Source organism: Cariama cristata, unplaced genomic scaffold (assembly GCF_000690535.1).
Source record: "Cariama cristata isolate BGI_N322 unplaced genomic scaffold, ASM69053v1 scaffold7647, whole genome shotgun sequence".
NCBI lineage: Eukaryota > Metazoa > Chordata > Aves > Cariamiformes > Cariamidae > Cariama > Cariama cristata.
The window spans coordinates 144,625-164,475 of record NW_009626141.1 but is presented as its reverse complement, the minus strand read 5'-3'; the positions used below and the strand labels follow the sequence as shown (position 1 = coordinate 164,475).

Here is a 19,851-nt window from a genome sequence, read left to right as displayed (position 1 = left end):
CCCCCTTCCCTCTAGCAATTCTTTTTGGAAAACTACTCCTCGTTTCCCTTGGTTGTAATCGCACTGCTGTGTATTACAAAATTGTCAGTTGTAAAAAGTTGCGAATGATTGACCCTGCTAAGCACCGAAACAGAGATGTGATTGCAGCTGAAGTGCATTTGCAAGCCAAAAGGGCAGGTCCTACTCGCTGAGTTTGTTTTGAGTTAGTAGCTGGCTGCAATCTTAGGAATCATAATGTATCACAAAAAGTTATCATCTTCTGAGCAAAGTTGAATTGCTTTTACTCTTATGAAAATTGTAGTAATGCAGATAGTTTGGCCAAACTTTGGGGTGGGTAATTGCATGCTTGCTACTCAGAATTCCCACAGGAATTTCAGTTGGACATAGGATCATTGGCTTTTTACTCCAAGGAAAAGGCAAACGGTTATGAGACCATCTTAATGCTGATGGTAGCGGGTGTGGAAGCACTTGACGTGCCTTGCAGCACTTCACTGGTTAATGCGGAGAATTTGATCTCTGAAAATGCCCTAAAGGCAGTCAGGAGAATTCTGCTCCGAGGTAAAAACAAAACATGAGGAAAAGAGCATAACCTGAAGTACGAAGGTAGGGCAGAAGAGAAGAAAAAAAGAAAATGAGACTGTTCTAACTAGGGGTGAACTGTGAATCCTGCACTTCTGGAGGGTCTACACTGATCAAAATACTGTCATCAAAATATCAGCAAGCGAGGCCCAGAGTAATCATTTGATAAGGAAACAATTTCTCAGAGTGGTAATCTTCAGTCCAGAGTAATCTTTGAAATCAGCCACGCTCCTGGCCACTTGACCACTTCCTTTGAGAGTGGCCACTTGCCCACTCCCAAATAAGTGAGCCTCGGAGAAAAGAGTGAGGCTGAAGGATGATGGTCACCAAGTCAGGCAGGGAAAGCACATTGAGATGAATGTACTGTGTCAGTCGGTGTGAGCTGGGGCGTAAAGGAAAAAAATGCCAAGAAAGCAGTCAGTCGCTCATCCTGTTTCACCAGAGTAGGTTTTTTAGACAGAGGGAACAATGACAGCAGTGCTAGCTCAGATACTTGTTTCATAGAAAAGGAGACAATATTTGAGCAGGAGATTAACGAGTTTTGACTTTGACACAAATGGGGCATCCATTACATTTCAGTTAAACGCTCATGAACATACCATTGTGCTTCCAGAGACACCTCAGTTTATTCCAAAAGAATAAACATTAAAAGTAAAATTTCAGGTCATTAAAAGAGTGAGTTATCCCCGTGAAAGGGAGAAGTACATTAATGGCTAAGTAGGAAAGCAAAAATGTGAAACAATCCAGACAAAGAGTATCTGTTATTAGGTTCTATATGTATCAAAACTCATGCTCATGATAAAAAAAAGCACCTATACTGGTGGAGCGTACTTTGGAGTCATCAAGGGATAAACTGAGAAAGTCTTCAAAGGTAAATCAGTTCTCTAATGATCAGGGAAAAAGTTCAGTTCTCTGGCAGTTCACGTCCCTGGGAGCTTCCCCTTCTCCGAAGACAGACAAGTGTTATAGGATCGTTGCTTGCAAGTGGGATAACCAAGAGAAGGAATGTCACCCTTTGGATGCTGTAGGGCTAGGAAGATAGGAAGAGGGAACCCTTGGCCTCGGTATAGGCTGAAAGGAGATCAATACATATTTATACATCTATATTTATGTATATGAATAAAGTAAACATTTTCTGTAACCTGAAAATATAAGTGTTTGGGGTTGGATAAAATAGAAACCAAGCATTTTTGGTTAGAAGGCATGTGGTAAACGCCCATAAAAATGTCAGCTACAATTTTGCACATTGCTGACAAACAAAATGACAAACTTTCCTGGTAGTATAGATTATTATTGCCAGAGAGAAGGGTCAGAATAAGAATCTGCAGATAGCCTGTCAGTAAACAGTATCCAAAATGGCAAGCAAATGGTTTTTAACAGGCTTTTGCTTACAGCTCCCACTACGTCCCCAATGATAGTACTTAAAGTGTTGGTGGGAAACCTGTTTATCTTTTAAAAAAAATCATAAAATAAATATGAGAGAAGGTCTAAAATGTTTTATTAAAGCCTCCAATGAACTGTAGGATTGAGGAAAGTTTTCCAAAACGCTGACGGGACATCCTTAAAGGCTGCAGTCCATACATGTGGTGGGTGCTCCCACTGCATTAGCAAATGGTAGTAGCAGCCTGCATAAGGACAACTTCAGGACTGAGTAATTCATAAATTGGTCATACTTGTGAAGATTAGCTGGTTTTGTGTCTAGCAGTGGGAGCCAAATGATTTCCAAGTGGTTCACTGACCGCCTCATTGTTAACAGTGAGTGTGCCAGATACCCGCGGGCCCGAAGTAACAGTTAATTCGGAAGCATGAGCTAGGTTTTGTTTCACTCTTACTTGTTGAAGGTGCCAGAAGCTTGCTTCCCACCGAAGCATTGATGAGCTATTGCTATGCTAGAAATTTTTCAGACAGATCTTTCTGCAACAATGAGCCTGTGAAAGCCGGGAGAATGATACACTGCGGGCTGTTTCCAGTCTTTTAATCGATCTCCCCTGTCTAACTAAACAAAGGACCAGTCTCCCACAGACAGGTGAGGGCAGCACACGTGAACGTCCTGACAAAAAGTAAAATCACTGCGGCGGTATCTTTCTTTGTCAAATGGATGAGTGGTGGTAAGCAGACAGTAAACCTGCCTCGGCTGTAGCAGCGTTGAACTTAAGGGCTTTGTTAACTGCCTGAGGGGGGTGAAGCAAAGTGCAATTTGAATGCCTTGCAGCCTCTTTAAGGCTGAAATAGTAAGCTAAAAATAACAAGATTGCTATTATGTATCATAGAGGCCAAAAGCTTAGCAGGAGTCGAAAAGGATTAACATTTCATAGAGTTGGAAAGAATATGAAGAGTTGTTGTTTTTTTCCTGAAACAAAAGTGAATTGGGAGAGCTATAAAGCCACCTGCTCAGTATATAAGCCAGCCTTTTAGTGATGGAAATTAGGAGACTTGCCATCAGGAATTAATGTTAGAGAAGTCTACATCCCAGGATATATCCCAAAAAGAGATGTGAGGGAGGGCCAAAAAAAGCTATGTTCTTAGAAGACATGAGAATCTTTTTGATCTAAACTGGTTCTTGCACCCTGAAACTGTTTCAAAAGGGATCTGAAACCGTTGCCGCCTGCTAATGCTCTCCTCTACTGCAATCACTGTTTATCCCAAGCAACAGTCCCTGTTTCAGCGTGGTGGCTGAAGAAGAAAGCAACTGCTTTCTGATGTTTGGGACATTAGAAATTCATTATAGACTGGATATTTTATTTGTTACTCTTCTTCCCGAAGAGTGACATGATTGAAATCTATTCTGATTTTCATCAAGGTGTATCTTGATTATCTCAACTAAATCAACAGAGCAAGTGATCAGCATCTTGCCCACGTACTAACTTGCAGTGGCCACTGCCACTGTTACTGGTGTGTGAGGAGCTGTGTTTGCTGTGATGCCCTTGCTGTGTATTTCTTACTTTGCTTTACTCTTTTCCTTTTATTATTGGAAACGTTCTTGTTATTTTAAGGCTCTTGGGGCTCTAATCTTACCTTCTTCTCTCCCTCCTAGTGTCTATCAACTCGTTGTCAAGGAGGAGAAGCTGCAGAAGGCACGGAGAGCTGCAGACATCACTGAATGCTTCTCTGTCCCAGTGAGCTACAAGAATGCTTCCAGTCTTGACTCGCCACACTACTTTGCAGCCGAGCTGAAACCCATCAACCTGCCTGTCACACAGCCATTCACAGTGGGCGACAACAAAACCTACAATGGCTACTGGAATGCTCCACTTTCTCCCCTGAAAAGCTACAGCATATACTTCCAGGCCCTTAGCAAGGCAAATGGAGTAAGTGCAGAGAAAATTGAACTGGATCTGTACATATGACCACCTCTGTCTATCCTCCTCATCTTTCTTCTTCCTCCTCCATTGGATGCCACTTTCACTCCTCCTTAGTATTGCCCTCTTACAGAAATTTGGTGAAAATTAAAGATGCCATTACTTGTCCTTCACTCAAGTCTCTTGCTGATGCCTAGATCCAATGAGAAACCTGTTGGGGAACCAGACTCTGTAAAGGCACATGTTGGCCTGTGATTTACAAAATTAATTGCTTAGAATGTGGATTATTTTTTTTTCCCCTTGCATGTGCATGAATGTCATAGTAGGGGCTATTGTGCTTTTAAAAGACATAACTGCACTATTCTGATAATCTCCAGTTCATGGTGTTTGTGATTTTGGAGGAGACATTATGAGAACTACCCAAACGCTATGAAGTTGGATTACATTGTAGCCTGCATTTGATCACATCATAATGTAGCACTTATGGTTTGGAGTTTTGGCTTGAGTAAGTTGCACTGCAGGGGAGACTCTGTGCATATCTTTCTTACTCCTTTTGAATACCCTGGGCTAAGTTTTTTCTTATACTTACTCTGTGACATTAAGTTTAAAATGGAGACTGCACAGGAAACATAGTCTGCCCTATTCTCAGGGTCAAATGATGTACATGTAATGCCCCAACAGATCCCGTCATAGGAAAAGGGAAGGCCTCTTTTCCCTCTTGTGTTCTAGTCTAGGATACTTTAACTCTTTTAACTTTCCTGTTTCAGGTCAGTTCAGCTAATTGTGTACAGGGTAGATCCTGTCTAAGCAGTCATTCACCTGCCTCCCCTTTGACTCCTCTAATTGTTTTTCATTATCACATAACATGATACAATTTGACACTCCAGCCTTATGAAGAGTCTTAGAGCGTTAACACAGCATTAAGAAGTTGGGTAGCCGAGTCTGTTATTAGCACATTTGCCAGTGCTTTCATGAGTCTAACTTTAACATAGATAAATTCTCTAAGACATCACCTCTGAAAGAGCAAAATTAGAAAAATCAATCAAAAGTGAATGGTGTAGGCTTTGATCTCCACTTGGGGTAGTGTCTTTTATACCCAAAAGGCAGCCGCACGTCACAGAGGACTGTACATTGTTTAACAGGCTAGCAATGCCAGTGAATGCTCACAACATATCTTGGTGTTTTACTACCTTCATTTATCACCATTCTCCTGCAGAGTTTCTGCTGTGTGGCTGACAAGCACAAATCTCTTCAATACTGTGCTGTTTTTCACCTTGGTTTCCTTTCTAGTTGATATAGTTTCCTTCCAGCGCTACTCAATTAATTCAATTTTGGATTTGCCTTTATAAAGGAAATTGTGAAATGTATGTATATGTCTCTCTGTGTCTAGTTAGTTCCCCCTTGTGTGATAGTTAATTGCTAGTGAATGGATCCCCAGGGAAGAAAAAACTTTTATTTGCTTAAGTACAATATAATATGCCATAAATGGGTTATATGAATGGAAATGTAGGCTTCCCTTGGCATTCGGGATTAAGGCAACACTAATGTGTGGTTCTTGCTTTTTCTGGATCTCTGTAGCTGGCAGGTTGCGTCACACTCTCTACATACACGTTGATAAGGACTCCAAAAAGGTTGACTTGCCTGGGCTATTCTAATAGGAACACAAGACTGTAAAGCATAATTAAACATAATTAATCAAAAGAGCCTGTATGCAACAAGACACAGTTTATAACAGCATGAGAAGTATCTTGCCAAACAAAGCAAATTCCTACTTCAGCAAGCAGTTGACTCTTACGGTAATAATTTATATTGGTACAGTATATGCTTTTATATCCTCAAAGTGCAGTGCTATGGGAAAAAACACAGAGGAAATGTCCAAGAGTGGAATATGGATCTTCAGAGGAGTATCTGTTACACTTTTTGTTTCTTGATAAACTCCTTAATCCCCATATTTCAAATATTAGGGTTTGATTTGCATACAATCTTTTGCAGCTGTAATAATAAGTTTTGTTTCATTCCCAGAATTGTTTACAGGTATAATTTGTATTTAAGAGTTCTGGAATTTCACTTGTGTCTATAACCTGAGCAGCTTTGACCAGTCTTTATAAAGCCTGCTAATAATTATGGCTGCAACTGGATGCATCAACAGATCCTGAGGGAACTAGCAGATGCAGTGGCTGAGCCAGTATCCATCATATTTGAGAAGCTGTGGCAGTCCAGTTAAGTTCCAGCTATCTGGAAAAGGGGAAACATAAACCCATTTTTAAAAAAGGAAAAAAAGGAAGACCCAGGAAACTACAGGCCAGTCAGTCTCACCTCTGTGCCCGGCAAGATTATGGAGCAGATGCTCCTGGAAACTATGCTAAGACACATGGAAAATAAGGAGGTGATGGGTGACAGCCAGGATGGCTTCAGTAAGGGCAAATTGTGCCTGACAAGTTTGGTGGCCTTCTGCAATGGGATTACAGCATTGGTGGGTAAGAGAGGAGCAACTGATATCATCTACCTGGACTTGTGCAAAGCATTTGACCCTGTCCTGCATGACATCCTTGTCTGTAAATTGGAGAGACGTAGATATGATGGATGGACCACTCGGTGGGTAAGGAATCGGCTGGGTGGTCGCACTCAGAGAGTTACAGTCAGCGGTGACGAGGGGCGTTCTTCAGGGGTCGGGATTGGGACCGGCGCTGTTTAACATCTTTGTCAGTGACATGGGCAGTGGGATGGAGTGCACCCTCGGCAAGTTTGCCACCGCACACAAAGCTGTGCTGTGTGGTCGACACCGGGAAGGGATGCCACCCAGAGGGACCTTGACAGGACTGAGAGGTGGGCATGAGTGAACCTCATGAAGTTCAACATGGCCAAGTGCAAGGTCCTGCAGCTGGGTTGGGGCAATCTCAAACACAAATACAGGCTGGGCAGGGAATGGATTGAGAGCAGCCCTGAGGAGAAGGACTTGGAGGTGCTGGTCGATGAGAAGCTCAGTGTGACCCAGCCATGCGCACTGGCAGTCCCAAAAGCCAACTGTGTCCTGGGCTGCATCCAAAGCGGCATGGCCAGCATGTTGAGGGAGGGGATTCTGCCTCTCAGCTCTGCTCCGGTGAGACCCCCCTGCATTACTGCCTTCAGCTCTGGGGTCCTCAGCACAAGGAATGAACCTGGTGGAACGAGTCCGGAGGAGGCCATGAAGATGATCCGAGGGCTGCAGCACCTCTGCTGTGAGGACAGGCTGAGAGAGTTGGGATTGTTCAGCCTGGAGAAGAGAAGGCTCTGAGGAGACCTTAGAGCAGCCTTCCAGGACCTAAAAAGGGCCCACCAGAAAGCTGGGGAGGGACTTTTTAGCAGGGACTGTTGCAGTAGGACAAGGGGTAATGGTTTTAAACTGGAAGAAAGTAGACATAGAGTAGACAGAAGGAAGAAATTTTTTATGAAGAGGGTGGTGAGACAGTGGCACAGGATGCCCAGAGAAGCTGTGGATGCCCCATCCCTGGGAGTTTTGATAATTTTTGATAATGCACATCTGCAAAAAATCTGAAACAGTGACAATTTAACACACTTAAAATATAGCCTTATGTTCTCTTGCACATGAAAAACTTAACAGAAGATTGCCACTCATTTTTTAATTAGAATATTCTATAGTTTCATTAATCACTGACAGTTGTGGAATGATGAAACTTCTTTCCACACCTGGAACCTGCAATGAGAAACCTTCGTGCAGTGAACCAGAACATCTTCCTTTGGAAATGGAGGACTCTGGGGAGAGCTTAGTTTGAAGAAAGATTCTCGTTTGGTCAAAAAGCTTGATTAGGATGAGGTAGAAGTGTTACAGGAGTTCTGCATTGTTTCAGCTCCTCTGTACGGAGAGGGTTGTGCTCATTTGGTGTTCTCGTCTGCTCTGCAGCCATTAGCTGTGATTGTTACAGTGAAAGGAACATAATTAACAGCTGGATGCAAGACAAGTGTTGCAAATTGCTGCAAAATCAGATCACGAGCTTTTCTGCCTTCTCTTGTGTAATGTTGTACTTGTTGTTTGAGAGTTTGAATGAGATAGCTACTACTGGCTGAATTCTTTTCTGTGGACACTTCCATGAAGTTTGGTCAACGTGGTGCTGCTTCCAGGCAGGGGTCTAAATAGAACATGTGTGAAACAGAATGGTTTTCAGCTTTCTTATACAAAACGCTTCCAAATTGTGTGAATTTCTCTCCTAGGGACTGTTGAAAGCCAGATGCTGAGCTGAAAGGTGTCAGAGTTTGAAGTAAGAGGGGGAAAAAAAGAGAAAAAGGAAACAGAAGCTCCGGGCTTGGTAATTGTGAGGGTGAGAAACATCATTAGTTACTGTTTAATTGTTAGACAGAGTTAGCACAAGAAGTGACGTGGGAAGAATAACGGACAACTGGCTTCACTCTCCTCTGGCAGGATCTCCACATATGCTGTCGCAGCCATCCAGGTAGTTAACTGATGTTTGCTGGTTGTCCTGGTGCCACCTGCTTCAGATGGCTGCCTGATCGAGCATGAGGTTTTCCTTGGCTGAAAGACCTCCCTGAGCTCACCCCTTTAAAACACCAGCTCTTTCAGTCTTTATCCCTCTGAAAGGTGAGGCCAGGGTAGCAACACTATGTTACTCTTTATCCTCTCCTACCCTTATGCTGACTTAATAATCACAGTTAAATGTTGCAGGTTTTCTTGATCCCAGGTTCTTTATCCAGGTTATTGTAGGTGACAGTCTCCGGTTAGTGATCCAGTAACATGCTCAAATGGGGAGAATTCTTTGGCTGCTGTGTGAAGCCTGCCTGAATTTTTGAACAGCTCAGAAACCAGAGCTTCCTAAAAATCCTTCCTGGAGTTGCGTTTTACTTCATTGAGTTAAAATGAAATCTGTAATGGCACAGTTGCAATCAGTAACTCTTGGCCATTTTTGCTGTAAATGGGAGATGAGGCAGGAGCCTTTGTAACACAGCTGGAGATGAGGTGGGGGATGCTGCCAGCTGCTCCTCCAGTCTGGTGGTCCAACAGGTAGAGTGATGTTTTCAGGCCAGATTTGTGAAAAGTAGCACCACAGGAATCAATGAGAATATTATTTTTGAGGGAATGATAGACTCTACAGAGATTCTTATTGATTTTTTTTCCCTCTCTAATGACTTGTACTACATGCACAGTCGGGCAGTTCATTATTATCAGGGGACTTCAGGCTAGATTTCTAGATGCTGACAGGTCTACTCACGGCAGACAACATTCTTCTTCTGGGGCATTTTGGAGGTATGGATAGAACTGCCAGCAGAGAGGTGACATTCATCCCTGTGGACATGGCCCACAAAAAAAAAGTGAGGTACTTTATTTCAGCATGAGCCGTGTTCTGAAAAATGAAGTGACACCAAGGCTGCCTGCATTGCTTCTGTGAACTGTTAAACAGCTTTGAGGAGCTCTGTGTTCAGTAGGATTTTGGGTGCACAGTTTTGTTCATTTATTTTTACTCCTCCTTAATCTCATGCTGGAGCTACTAGGGCAGACATAAAGCAGCTGTGGAAGCGTTTCAGTCTTTGTAAGCCCCTGTTTCCATATCTGGTTGGCCAGAGTATGTGGACCTGAGTGTTTTCTGGATCGTAAATAGAGTTGTCCTCCAGTCTACCTCACGTTGGAGAGCTTGGGAGGTGTGGGTATTCAATGATTAACTATATATCATTGAATTAACTTTATACTGTAAATAATAAAAACCCTAACCACTTTGTTAAACCTCCCTTCTCCAAATGACACAAGTACTAAAAATAGCTGATAATTGAAAAGGCAATACTAGGTTTTGCTTAGTCTCTTGAAGAACTAGCAGTTTCCTTATGGTGACAATAGAAATTATGGGGGAGTCCATTGACCCTGCACAGACATGTGCACATGATTAGTTTTAAAGACAGCAAATGGTTGGCTTCAGTAGGATGAAAAAGAAACACACGATCTAGAGCTCCCCTGAACTTGAGCAAAGTTTGTTAAGGATCAAAACAATAATTCCTGAAGATGTTCAGTGGACAGAACCATGGTTTCTATCCTGTTGAAGCAGGTTTGCCAACAAGCATGCTCAATGTTTAGCTCTGGGACCCGGGGAACTAAAGTTGAAACTGAGGCCAAGTGGGAGATTGGTAATTATGTGCCTTGTCTGTGCACCAGCAAAAATGAAAATTGCTGGTCCCTGCATTGAGCTGTGTGATGAAACTGTGCCTGTTGCAGGGCAGCCCCAAACGGTACGTCTGGGGACAGCAGGTCTTGCTGGTGCTGGCAGGTGGTTCTTCAGACAAGGCGAGCGTTGTTTAACTAATGCAAAGTCGTGATAATAGTAGAGGAAAGAAAAAATTGTGGGTGTGAAAACAGATGGATGAAAAAGCTCAGCTTCTTCTATTGTTGTTCGTAGTCTGTAAACAGCAAGCTGTCGTTTTAAAAGCAAAGAAAAAAAAAATCATTTGCCCTTTTAGGTTGTGAAGACACAGCTGTCACATAAACATATGTCCTGCTGCCCTCATAGCCCTTTTCTGCAGAAAATAGTTCCCATCCAAACACAGAGACAGAGGCAGAATTTGTCTTGTTATCAGCCAGCGTACTTCAGTGAAACGTGCGTTTAGGAACCTAAGTAATTGGTAGACAGCATCAGCCCCCTTGTTTTGAAAAAGAAAGAAACAAACGATATTAAAAGAATGTTTTTTGAGAAAAAAAAAAAGACTGAAATTCGGAGGGATGCTAAAATAGGCTCATGTTGTGTAGTTTCAGGTCTGTGTGTTTGAGCTGTGCTGGGAGAGAGGGCTTACCCAGCTCCTCAGCATGATCTGTGTTCTCTTCAGAGGGTCTCCAGCTCACGCCAAGTGTAGGTCTGGGTCTGCCCTCCAGGAGCAGTCTGCCAGCACCAGTCTGAAACCCACTCCTCGTATGGTCCGTGTCCGTGGTGTATGGACTTAAAAATTTAGCCAGGGTTCAGCCTTGAGTTGAGGGTACACCGTAATCATGTTTTATTCGTATGGAAGTAAGTTCCAGAAAACAGACTTAGGTAAATATGTTCTAGTAAACATGCAGATGGGCTTAATGTGCAGTGAACTTTCTGGATAACGAAGCATGCTGGAAAATGAAGATTGGATTAAGAGCTGTAGAATATATTCACGCAGTGTTTTCCGATTCTAGGATCTTGATTAAAATATGCCTACATTGTTCTGTTACTGTTTGGACGTAAAATGTCTGCCTTAACCTGGCAGTGATGTAGGGCTGAAGTAGTAGTGCTGCTGGGATTAAGTTGTGCCTATGATTTCAGCCATAATACAAACCACATTTTATGCTGAATATGTAGGATCTTGGGTCATCATTAAGATTGTTGTAGACATATAAGGCCTTGTAAAACTTCTGTGATACCGTAAAATGGGAATTGGGTATCACAGCATTTGAAAGAACATTCGGAAACAACATGGAGACTGAAATTTTGGGAAATTATTTTTGGTTTTCTGTTATTTCATTATTTTTCTTGTAATTTCTTTAAGCCGTCTAGATGGATAATTGAGAATTACATACGTTGTTTATTCCTGCTTTACTATTGGCTAAAGAGAAGTGTCTTACTTTGCTGTGTACAGGAAAGCACCTTGTCTGAATCAAAAGTAGTATTTTTTAGAAAACAGATGTGATTGTGGGAAAATTATTTTACTGTTTGGGGGGGGGAAGATGTATTTATTCTGTTTCTTGGTAGAAAAGTTCATGCAAACTCATAATTTTCAGCACCGATCAAAGAAAAACAGAGTAAATTTAAAGAGGTCTTCTTTTTATGAGGCACCAAAGAGATGAGCGGTGGGTTGATGAATGAGATGATCAGTGGAAATCAGTGGAATAATCGCCCCTAATCAGGAACATGGACTAGTCTTTAAATGTTAGCATCCCTAGTAGCTGGATGCCTGGTGTCTGTGGAGGTTTCTTTTGTGTTTTCCTTCTCAGAAAATGCAATTTGAAACAAAGTTCTAAGTCCAGCTGTCTTGTTCCTCTAGTGATTGATTGCCCTTTCTTTTGGCCGTGCCAGATCACTGTCTTCTAATAACTATGATTGTCTGTGCTAAATGCAGCAATTAGTAGATGTAGATGCAAACAGAGCACACTGCATCCTGTCTTCTCAAATTACCCCATGGGACCGTAATGTGCAGGAATACGCACATGCTCAAATGAGATCAGTTACCGCATCATTAACAAGATTTTGGGTTTTGTTTTCTCACCTCTTCCTTTCTCAGTATTGACTAATTTCTCCAGCTTTTTGTTACACTTTGAAGCTAGCAGAAAGCAACAAATACACAAGAAAATTTTCCTCAACAAAATGTGAGCAAGTGTCCATCTACCTTTTAAACTGCAAAAATGCTCTCTTGATGGTTTTTATTTTATTTTTCATCGCCAGTTTTCCAGGTCACCTTGTCATAGATGGTAAACTACATCAGGATCTGTCTGTCTTGTAATTCCCAGCATTATGTGCTGAGACTGTGCTCTGAAAATAAAGCTGTGTTTTTCCTGCTTCATATATCATCACTAGCAATAAAGATTTTGGATTTCCAGAATAGCTGGCAATTTGAACTGATTATACACAAGGCAGAGATGAATGGGGAGCTCTGTTGTACAGCGATGTTGACTTTGCAGTGCTGACGGTTGTACAGATTGTGTAGGGGACTTGATTTTTGAGGGAGAGAGAGGTCGTTGCACCAAAGAGAGATGCCTCTGGTTTACTGGGATAAATGGTGCTTCAGCCCCACTCCAGGGGCCATGTGACTGGGAAAGGATGTCCTTAATAGACATGGTTTGTCCTTGGTCGTCCAGGAGTTCGTTAGGAGAATTTGAAGGCAAGATCAAAGGGACAGTTTGTCCTTTTGAATATCTCGTCGTTTCTAGACTACATACAGAGTTGCTTATATCCAGATAGTGAGGCTGCCTGCTATCTTGAGGCGTGAATAGAAAGGGATCAGAGGGAATCGCTCTTGTGTTTCCCAGTGTGGATCCTGCAATTGTTGCCTACCTACATGCAACGTAAGAGTGAGGAGAAAGGCATGATAGGACTGTGTGCTTCTGCTCAGGCCAAGGAGGGTCTGTCACAGATGGAACAGATTTTCTCCAGGAGCAAATTCAGACTTTCCCAGTGTTCATCTTATTGCTTGAGGATGGAATGAGGTGCTCAGCAGTGCATTTGCTAGGCTGTTGTTTCCAGAGCACAGACAGCATCCATATTAACATAGCATTGTTACACACAGTAATTTATGCAGTATTCATTACACCTGAGATGTGTGCAAGAGCGTGTAAAGACATAAAGTGCTACAAAAACCCTGCAGCAAGATTACTGCCTGACAAAGTCAGCTGTTTAACCAAAGCAACATGCTAAGATTTGACTGGCAATTGTGTGTCGGACAGAAGCAACCCATGCCAATGAGGGCTGCAGAGTGAGGAGCTGGGGATACCAGAAAGGATGTGTTTTCAGCAGAGGTGGCCTGAGAAGGCTGCTGAGTTTTGAGCTGTTAGTTAAGCCTTAATACAACATTACTGTTCCCATCCAAACTCCTGTTTATGCAGATCTGCAGGCTCTGAGGTGGATTGAACAAAAGTGTTGGGTTTTATCCAATGAAAAACTGCAGTGGTGTGGGTTGTGTTTGAATAACTCATTTGGCAGAGCTGGCCATACAGCGTGCTGTTCTGCTTCACATACATATCAAGAGAACTGAAATATTCAAATGACTGCTTCGGTGTGTGTTTGCCATGTGTTTAAATAAATATCCAATTTGCAAAATTTACAGTAATGGTGCATGAAAATGAGATGTATAGTTGCATGTACTTTTGACCCAAGGCTTGTCTGCTGATTACAGATCAGGTCATTTAACTGGTAAATTCTATTAGTTAATGAAGCAGTTATGTGGGACCCATCACTGGCACATCGAGTGTGGAAAAACATGTTGTCACTCAACTTCTCAACAGTTAGAGAAGAAGCTGTAGGCAAGTCCATTAGTATAGTGTGTTTCATGCAACTAAAACTGTTGGTGGTATTTTCAGAGATGAAGTGTAAGAAAAATGCTTATTTGTTTTAGTACATTTGTAAAGGAATATATGTTTATTGTAGATGGGCAAATTACACACCTTGATGTTTTCCTTTTTTCTTTCCTTTTTTTTTTTATTTTTTATTTTTCAGGAAACAAAAATCAACTGTGTCCGGCTGGCAACAAAAGGTATGTGGATCTCTTTTTTCCTGTGAAGCACAATGCCAGTAATGTAAAAGCTGCAGTGGTGACACAACTTGATTACAGTTACTATTCGAAGAACAAACATTTTTCTTTTCTTTTTTTTTAAAGCAAGATTACAAAGGCAGAACAACAATTTCCAGAACTGCTCCACTATGCGTGGACTCTTATTTTTTTAAGACAAGGTATCTTTCTCTGTCTCTGTGGCTCCTCCTTTCCCTTATTCTATGAACAGCTTTCCTATCTTGAGGACTGTTCTTGCGATTGGCAGAACACCACTGAAAAAGCGACATTAACTCCCTATTAAATTCATTCTCTCTGCAACTGTATAAAGTAGATAAGTAAGAGGAGATCTTGAGTAAGCCTAACCTTGAAGGCAGTGGGGCACAATTCTTATGTCACACCCTTTTCATGGTATAATTCAACAAACTAGTAGAGTACGTTGCTTATTTTCATTGCAGTTAGTTCAAAATAGACCAAACTGAGCAAACCCGAGACAAATATTGTTAAGATGCAGTGCTCCGATCCCCAGGTTGCTTCACAAGGTGTAGCTCTTGAGGGACCAGTGATGACTATGTCTGGGTTCCTTCTTGGAGTTTAGAGTTGTTTTAACAACTCTTCTAAGGACTTCTAAATCACCCCAGGGGCTACTTTGCCATCAAAGGTGTCAGAAACCAATTTATTTGTAACACAGAGGGGTAGCTGTAAAAAGACATCCTCAACACATGTCATAGTTTCAAAATGAGCTGTAAAGAAATGACAGGGTGATTGCCATGGGCCGTGCTACAGGTACTGCTCCATTTCCAAACCTTAGGCTTGCCGCCTTGTGCTCTTGCTGCTTTGCTGTAACATGAAATAACTGCATTGCTGCCTGTGGAGTCTTTCAAGAGTTAAACAAAATTGGGAAGAACCCATGGCTTTTTTTTTTTTTTTTTTCTTTTAAGGCACCATCCCATTTTTCTGTTCTTTTCACTCCTTTCTGTCTTGTAGCAGTAACGGAAGTTAATTACTTCCAGGTACTTTCTCCAGGTCACTTCTGCATCTACACTTACAGAGGAGCTGGGAGGGCTCAAAGAAGCCCCAGCTATAACAGTTGTTGGGTAGCAGAAGAGGACTTTTTCCATCTTCATATGGAGACATCCCCCAGTCTGGTACAGAAAGCCATGCACTGGGATGGCAGGTGCTGCACAAAGTTCTGAGTTGTGCAGCTGTTTTCACTGCTGAGACCTGATAACACAAACTGGTGGGGCTGTAAGCAGTTGTGTCACCACTGAAAGCCAAGGAGGATGAGCCATTTCTCCTCTTTTTCCTTTTCATCTGTGGCTCTGGTGCTCCCCATATCCTCTTGTTGCTTTCCTTTCTAAAAGTTCCTCCTAAAGTCTTTATTTAATTCATTTCTCTGGGTTACAAACATTCTGTGTGTCTCGGTCTCCCTTCCTTCCCCCTCAATTTTTCCAGCTGGTAGTGACGTGACCATTTTGAATACCTTATTTTGGCTTTCTGGTGGTAGAAAGAGAAAGAGCAGGACTGGGTAAGATGAGACTGGGTGAAATGAGTCTCCCCAGGGTTTTCCCAGAGCACGACTAGAGGTCTCTTCATGAGATTGGAGAAACTGGATTAATTCATATTTGGAAACTTGTAGTTTCTTCCGTTTCAGTCATTCTTTTTTCTGGAGTTAGTGGAAGAATGTTGTCATGCTAGCAGGAAAGATATTTGCTCTTTAACTATTAAAAAAAAACCAAACAAAAACCTGTGTAGCTTGAAAGGTCCCATTCTTGCATGACCTTTTGATTTGCACTGTCTGATTTGGGTACTTCAGAAAAGTGTCACCTAAGTTTTTGACCTTGAGTTGACTTCTGCAAACTGATTTAATTTTCATTAACCTCTTAGTTCACCAGGAAGAGTCAATAAGCTACCCTTATCCTGTTGTTTCTGAATGTCATCTCTTTTTTAAAAGAATCTCTTACTAGTATTCATTTGATAAGAGATATAAAAGAGATGGGTAGAGCCTGAGGATGCCTTGAGCCACTGCTTTTTAGTGATCTTATTCTTTAGGAATTTTCTTTATTGACATGAATAGAAAAGGACAAGAAATGATGGTGGTTCTAGTGTTTATTCTCACTGTCTCAATAGATATCGCTTCTGATTTATAGGCAGATATCTTATTTCTGTATGTGGAGTGTCGAAATATCTGTGGAAAGTATTTTATCCTTTTTTTTCTCATCCTCACTCAGTGAATTACAATATTGTATTTCTCAGTGCCTGACCATTAGCAAGGACACTGGAATATGCACAGCTGTGGCTAATTTTATGCAGTTTTAGCTCTTCAAAGGTACAGTATTGCCTGCAGCTCACAAGCGAATTTGTAGTCTTGATAACGTAGCAGTATCTTCCATTGCTGGCACCTGTGATGTATGAGCAGCTGAGCGATAGCTGAACAATGTGGTTCTGTGGTTTGAAGCTTTCCCATAGTTTCACATTTCCATATGTCAGGAGGCTGAATTCCCACCGTGCGTTAACTCCACGTGAATAGAAGGACTCAGACACTCCGCATCCCAGCCCCTGAAGAGGGATGTCATATCTCCCCTCTCTCTGCCTTGTGGCAATGGACAGAGACACTCACGAAACCGTAATTACATTGTGACCTGATCAAAGGCTGATAGCTGCAATGTTCTAGATGACCTACTGTGTCTGTGCTGTCTTCTCTCTGCTCATTATATTGATTACCTTTAATGGCATTGCCCTGTGTTCGCCCTTAGTTGCATCGTTGTCTTTCTGAGGACAGAATGAGCGAACCTGTAGTCTACCTTGAACAAAAACATCACAACTGCTAGCAAAGATACCACTGCGGTGTCTTTGGTAAGTCAGGAAAAAAAAAAACAACACTTTTTTGGAGTCGGACAGCTTAAAAGCTCTGCTTTGAGTTGGTACCAGTGAAAAAGCATATTTTGTTTTGACACAAGAAAATAAATACGTACTACTGGTGCCAGACTAAATGCTCATTTTGGGATATAGGCCTAATTTTTCTGTTCCTAGACATTTGACACTGCAGTAACTCCATTAATGTTAGTGAAATGAGTTCTGATTTACACCAATGACAGGAAGATTAGGATCAAGACATGTTTAAGGAAGGCAAGTATTCTTTTGAAGTATGGGATTAACAAGGGCACTAAATGTGAGTGTGGGAGTAATTAGGCAATAAAATGTGTTAGGCAGTGTGTTACTGGAGGATTATAACACATCTTGGGTGTTGCTGCAAGGCACCTGTTCAGAAGCTGAGTAGCTTTAATTACTTGAGAGACGCATGAGGCTGTTCCACTGCTGCTACTTCAGCAGGCTGGGAGGCAGTTTGCTTTGTATGTCCCATTGCCTCAAAAGCAAAAAAATGAAAATAGACAACTATTTAAGAAGTGTTTCACTCCATTAAAGAGAGTTTTGGAGATTTCTCAGTCTTATTTCCTCACCCATTAGCAAGAAATAGACTGTTCAGATCGACCCGTTTTCAGTTCAGTTCATCTCCACGCAGGAGCTGCTTCCCATCTCTCCCAGTGGTGCTCTCTTCTACCTGGTTTTCTGCGTGCTGCTCCCATTTAGGTGAACTTGATTCTTGTGGTCGCAAGAAAGATCTCTCAAATCTTTGTATATTGGCTTATTCAGTGTCGGTGGGGGCAGGGGGGATTCGGCATTTCAGAGCGCTAGGTCATGACACAGTAGGGCATCCTCCAAAGCAGAGGTAGTGGATACCCAACTGGGTAAGCATCTGTTGAGCTCATTTCCTTCCTTCCAGTGCTCGGTATAAGAGTTGGCTGATGCTGGTGGGAAGGGCCGGTGGCAGGGACTCATCATCAGCCTTTGCTGTGATGACATTTGAAATCCATCAGAAAGCTCTCTGCGTTTGTCCAGTCTGTGTAGCCGTTTCCCATTTTTGCTGGCATGTTTTAAATCCACAAGCATCGTTAACCTTTTGTATCTATGTATGCATTTATTTTCAGATTCATTGGTCTCAGATTTCTTACCACTTCCAGCCATAAACATCTCTCCTCACATGGGCTACTCCTCTTTTTTAAATTACTGGAGTAATGTCGTCTTTCACAGCATTAGTCACTTGGATGCATGTCATTAGCATAAAACACTTTAAAAAAAGTTTCTAATTAAACCCTGATTTACCAGCTCTCTGCCATACAATTTTCGTTCAGCCAGTTTGTTTATTAGTTTTGCCATTTGGTTTCCTTGATAGCATTTATTTTAATATGTCCCATTCTTTCTGAATTGACTGACTTGTTCTCCCTGTCTTAAAGCAACATATTTATGTTGACGCTTTATTAGAGAAAATTGCAACCTCTTACCAAGAGAACGCGATTACCTCTTGTATTCTTAAAGTACATTAAATTAATTTCACAGCGTAATTGAAACCAAGGCAGAGGGCTCATTAATGGTTCCTTATCTCTTGATACTTATTTCTTCTTTCTTTAAAATGTGAGTTCTTGCAAATGAAAGAATGGAACTTTAATAATCATTATGAGGTACATTTTTATTTTTTTCCCTTTTTTTTTTCTTGTGCATGCTGCCTGGGAACGATTTTGCTTGTTCTTAGCAGTAATAGGTAGGCAACAGGTGACCACGCGAAACCCGCCCAGCCTCTTGAGCACAGGTGATTATCAGTTCAGGAAAACTGTTCAAACTTCCAGAAGTCTGAGCAGCTTCATGACTTCTTGTTTCATATTTGGTTTGCATGGGAAAATACTTGTACAGTTATTCTTACTACAGTATAAAGGAGGCCCTCCTTTTGTACCGAGGTGAATATATGCCTGTGCAGAGGGTCATCTGGAGGACTAAACACCGCTTAAGTCTTCACAGGAGCATTTGAGCATGACTGAAGAGCCCCATGGATCCATTGCTGGCCCTTTGCAGAGGCTGAATATCTCCCTGAGCGTGAATGGAGATGATCTTGCATTTTTTAATTAAAGTAGCTATGGTATTTTCTGGGGCTGATTATTACGCTTGTTCTTAGACAGCTGAGTCCTGCTGTTGAAGAAGTGATGACAGGAAAATGAAAACTTGACTCTGTAAGCCCTCTGTATAGAAGCTTCTGCTGGAATCAGAGAGGTTGCAGAATTGAGGGTCAGCAGCACCATGTAAAGTCACTCACAGAGCACTGGTGGGGAGGTTCAGAACTTCTCAAGGGTTTACAGTTTCCATCAGAACGAACTTGGAGGTCTGTGTGTCATAAACTTGCCTTGTCATATGTAACGCTGGGACGAATACCATCCTTTAACTCCAGCAAATTTAAATAGAGAGAGGAAATCCCGTCAGCTCGTGGGAAGTTTCTTCTGCTGTAACCTGATGTGCATAGAATGCGTTACTAGGGTGTGACAGAGTTACGTGTGATTAATATGGAAGGGAGGGGAAAGGAGGATTGCTTTTTCAGTTTTGAGACGGATTAAATTGTTGTAGGAGTGTTCCTCTCCCAGTGCTGCATGGTTATTCTTATCTAGCTATGACTTCCTCACCCAACAATTATTTCAACTACACATCAGGGCAGCTGTGATTACTGTGAAGTTCAAATGCTTTTAAGATTGAGAGAAACGGTTCTGGTTTTTTGTAGTGCATTAGTACTGGAAGAAGGGAAGAAGGGAACTTTGTGGGAGATGAGTGTTTAACAGTCTTGAGACCTCAGTAATGAACCTGGATCTGAAAGGTGACCAGGGAAATCGTGGTGGGGGAAGACTGCAAAAAAAACAATGGAAAATGAGGAGGAAAA

The 19,851-nt window shown here is 41.9% G+C and overlaps 1 protein-coding gene across 1 annotated transcript in view; it reads left to right on the top strand.

Annotated features, from left to right (window-relative positions):
* PTPRT (protein tyrosine phosphatase, receptor type, T) overlaps positions 1 to 19,851 on the top strand; it is a 160,138-nt gene that overhangs the window by 58,501 nt on the left and 81,786 nt on the right. Inside the window, exons 6-7 of the mRNA XM_009703901.1 lie at positions 3,614 to 3,887; positions 14,042 to 14,078. Of these exons, the coding sequence (XP_009702203.1) occupies positions 3,614 to 3,887; positions 14,042 to 14,078 (311 nt within the window). The remainder of the gene's footprint in view (positions 1 to 3,613; positions 3,888 to 14,041; positions 14,079 to 19,851) is intronic.